Source organism: Triticum aestivum, chromosome 3B, assembly GCF_018294505.1.
Source record: "Triticum aestivum cultivar Chinese Spring chromosome 3B, IWGSC CS RefSeq v2.1, whole genome shotgun sequence".
In the NCBI taxonomy this organism is placed as follows: domain Eukaryota; kingdom Viridiplantae; phylum Streptophyta; class Magnoliopsida; order Poales; family Poaceae; genus Triticum; species Triticum aestivum.
In genome coordinates this window covers 547,869,329-547,872,990 of record NC_057801.1, presented here as the reverse complement: position 1 = coordinate 547,872,990, position 3,662 = coordinate 547,869,329, and the positions used below count along the sequence as shown (strand labels likewise).

The window sequence follows — 3,662 nt, the reverse complement described above, 5'->3', positions numbered from 1 at the left end:
GGAGCAGTGGATTGCCGAACAGGCCCTTAGAAGTGACTAAATCCTACATGGGCTTGCCCACACAATCGCTTCAGAGGCAATTTGCCCACTATTCTCCCAGCCATAAAACCTAAGTGAGGCCCATCTAAAAAAACTTAACTAAGTCCAATTCCATCGTTTGATTCATAGTATTTTTTCAGACAGGACATGCATAAAAACTTGGTGTTTCCTATTTGTCGCTTGCCGCGGCGAATTGTCGACCAAACGCACAAGAAAGGAGCACCCAAGCAGGAGATGGGCCAGCCCAATTAGCAAATATTGGTTTACTGTTTTGGGAACGTTCCAGTTTTGGTTTTCCGGTTTTAAGAGACTTCTAGAAGGTTTGGTTCGGTTAAGTTCTAGTTTTTTGTTCTTATTTCTTTTCTAATCCTCTCTAATTTTAGTTTCATTTTTCGTTTCATTTATCTTGCTTTCGAATTTTGTTCGTAATTTAATAAATATGAAGTTTTGAAAATTTGTTCACAAATTTAATTAAGTGGTAGAATTTTTTTTAAAAAATCGCGTTTTCCAAAATGTTTTGGAATTTAAATAAATGTTCAGTATTTCATAAACTTGTTCGAAAATTATGAAATGTTTAAAACTTTGAAAAAATGTTTACAATATTTTAGAAAAAATTGGGGTTTAGAGAAATTATTGCGTTCTCAAAAATTGTTTTGAGTTTTAAACACAATTCATGTTTGTAAAATGTGTTCACAATTTTTATTTATTTTAGAGAAATTGCGTTCTTTAAAATCATATTTTTTATTTGTTTTCGGAATTTTGAGAAAATGTTTGGTTATTGGAAATTTTCTTTGGAAATTACAAATAAAAGATGTTTGCTTTTTACAATATAAAAACTTACTGAAAACAAACTAGGAAAAAAAGATCACAATAGTAGCGACTTGTACAGTAGATGTCGGTGGGCAGGCCCAGCCAGCGACAGCCTTGTGCGAAAGCTCTGGACTATTTGCCGCAGCATGCGGCAAATAGGAGCTCCCTAAAATCTTTGACGGAGTACTACTTTGACATCCAACGGAGTCAACGGTCCAGCCTTTCTGTTTTTGAAAGGACCCAAACTTTCCTGTCGTTGGCACTTGGGGACAGTATCCACCGCCGTCGGCGGCAGCCACCGAGCCACAGCTCTCACTAGGGAGACGTGATGCCTCCGCATGCCGTCGATCCAGGGGGCGTTAGCTGAATTGCTGAGCGGCCAATCAATCAGGCCTGCGGATCACGCGGCCCGCCCCCTTTCCCGCCGTTCTTCACTCGGACGAAACGCGGCACCGAGAGGAGAGCCTCGGGATACCACACGCCAGTGCGGCGTTGCTTGCGGCTCCCACTCCGCCAGCTTCGAATGGCGTTTTCTATAGCGCGTAATGTGGAGGGAGAACGGAGTGGTCGGTGCAGTTTGCACGTGAAATAGTTCGTCACAAGTCAAGTCTATGCCCCTCTCTCCCTGCCGACCTCGCAGCTCGACCGCCGTGCCCATGCTTCACGGGTACACCACATGCGGACGGAGCGCGTGCATATATAGTGGAACAACGGATACGCAACTTGGCAGTTGACAGTTGACACGCAACTCTAGTACATTTGTCAACGTCTCACGGGTTCACCCGAACGTCGAAGAACTCCCCAAGCCGTCGAGGGACCGAACACAGAGCTTGCCAAGCAACATGACGGTAAGTAAGCCAATCTCCCCTCTCACGAGTGGTTTGGGATCTAGGGAAAGTATTACTGGTTTATCATTTGGCCATTTTGTGTCTGATGATGCTGCCTTGGTCCATCACCTGCCAGATCGTGGAGATGTGCGTGCATATGTGTTGCGCCGGGTGCGAGAAGAAGATAAGGAAGGCAGTCGAGAGGTTAGAAGGTACGTACCCACTAGCTTTCTATCTGAGATCATGGATAGATATGTGCTGAACGCATTCAGATGACAGTGATCTGATCTGGCCCGGTTTACAGGAGTGGACGCGGTGGAGATCGACATGGAGATGCAGAAGGTGACGGTGAACGGGGACGTGGACCAGAAGAAGGTGCTCAAGACGGTGAGGAGGACGGGAAAGCGCGCGGTGCTGTGGCCGACCCCGTTCATCGCCGGCGCGGGCGCCGGCGGCGCCGTCAACCTCCTCGCGCAGCAGCACCAGTACCACCCGGGTGGGGCCCAGATGTACGCGACCCACGCCTCCGGGCCCACATCCTCGTACAACTACTACAAGCACGGCTACGACGACTCGCGCCTCTACGGCGCCAACTCCGCCGTCGTCGGCGGCACCAGGGCCACCGATTACTTCAGCGACGAGAACCCCGGAGGCTGCTCCGTAATGTGATCCACGCGATCATCATATGGATGGGTTTTACTTATGATTATATCTTCTTGTTTCTGTCTCTGTAAATAAAGTACACTTTGCTGAAAAAATCGCCAACAGATACTGATACAACGATCGCTCTCAAATAATCTTGAATTTAGGACATACCGAGTAGCCATCTGAGTGGCACCCGACGTCCGAACGGAACAATATGCTGTTGTTCCTGTGGCGTGCCACTATACAAAGCAACTTCATCGCGGATTGGTGGTACAAAAATGTAATATTCTTTGCTCCCATACTTTATTCCCTGTCCAATAACCACACGGTGAGCATATCATCCAACTCACCATCCATCCATACCGTTGCCAAGAATGCACTAGCTCAGCAGGTTAGGGCATCTCCAGCCGAGCCCCCAACACGCCCCCCCCCCCCCCCCCCCCCGGGCGATTTCTTCACGTCGGCGCCCAGAAAACGCCTAGTCGCGTTCTTAGGAGCTCGTTTTTCGCCGATTTGGGCTGAAATGGATGCCGGCAGACCCAGGCCGAACCCGGCACACTGGGGAGCGCTTGGGGCGCCCGGGAACGCGGTTTTGGCGCGAACGAGGATGGGCCCGCCGAGTCAGCGAGACACCACTTTGTTTCCCTCATCGCCTCGATTTCCGCGGGAATCAATGCCAAGACTGGCCAAGGCTACCGCGCCGGTCAGCCTCCATTGATGCCTCACGGGTGGCGCAGTGAAGGCGCCACCGACGCGCGTCCCGCCCGCTCCCGCCACACGTCGCCTGGCATGCAGCCTCTCGCCGCCCCCGCTGCGGCTATAAAAGGCGACCTCCACACCGGTGAACGCCACAACTCACACCCCCACTCGCATCCGCTGCACAAAGCAGCACTCTCCCCCCTTCCCGCCGACAAGCAGATGGCCGAGAGGTTTCCGGGCGACGGCGCGGCGGCGAATGGCTTCGGTCGCCGCCATCTCCAAGATCCGGAGGCGCGCCTCCTCTACGAGGTCGAGTATCTCGCGCCCCCAGACAAGCATGTGCCGGGGGCGTGGAGGCTGAGCGCCGGCGGCGTCCGGTGCCACCGGTGCCCGAAGGGGCGGCACGGCGGGCCGAGATCGCCCACATCCGCTCGTCCCTGATGGAGGAGCAGCGGAACGAGCCAAGGTACGCCGTCGACAGCGAAACGTTGTGGACGATGTACTTCAAGCGCCGCCGCCAAGAGCAGATCGCCTCCGTCAATGGCATCATCCCCCGCGGGCGCCTCAACGCCGAAGGGCGGCGCGAGTGGAGGGGCGTGCCAGGCCGCACCCTCAAGGCCGTCCTCGACCACATCGAGACCG

At 52.5% G+C, this 3,662-nt stretch overlaps 1 protein-coding gene across 1 annotated transcript; it reads left to right on the top strand.

Moving 5' to 3' along the window:
- The first annotated feature begins 1,484 nt into the window (after positions 1-1,484).
- Positions 1,485-2,399, top strand: LOC123065685 (heavy metal-associated isoprenylated plant protein 28). The gene is made up of 3 exons (XM_044488924.1): positions 1,485-1,697; positions 1,813-1,888; positions 1,981-2,399. The coding sequence occupies exons 1-3, from the start codon at positions 1,692-1,694 to the stop codon at positions 2,343-2,345; spliced, it is 447 nt and encodes a 148-aa protein (XP_044344859.1). The 5' UTR covers positions 1,485-1,691; the 3' UTR covers positions 2,346-2,399.
- The last annotated feature ends 1,263 nt before the right edge of the window (positions 2,400-3,662 follow it).

What these genes read in the sequence shown, in the direction of transcription:
- LOC123065685 (XM_044488924.1), top strand. An exon ending in GGCAGTCGAGAGGTTAGAAG is followed by an intron (nt 1,889 to 1,980) that starts GTACGTACCCAC and finishes CCCGGTTTACAG; the next exon opens with GAGTGGACGCGGTGGAGATC.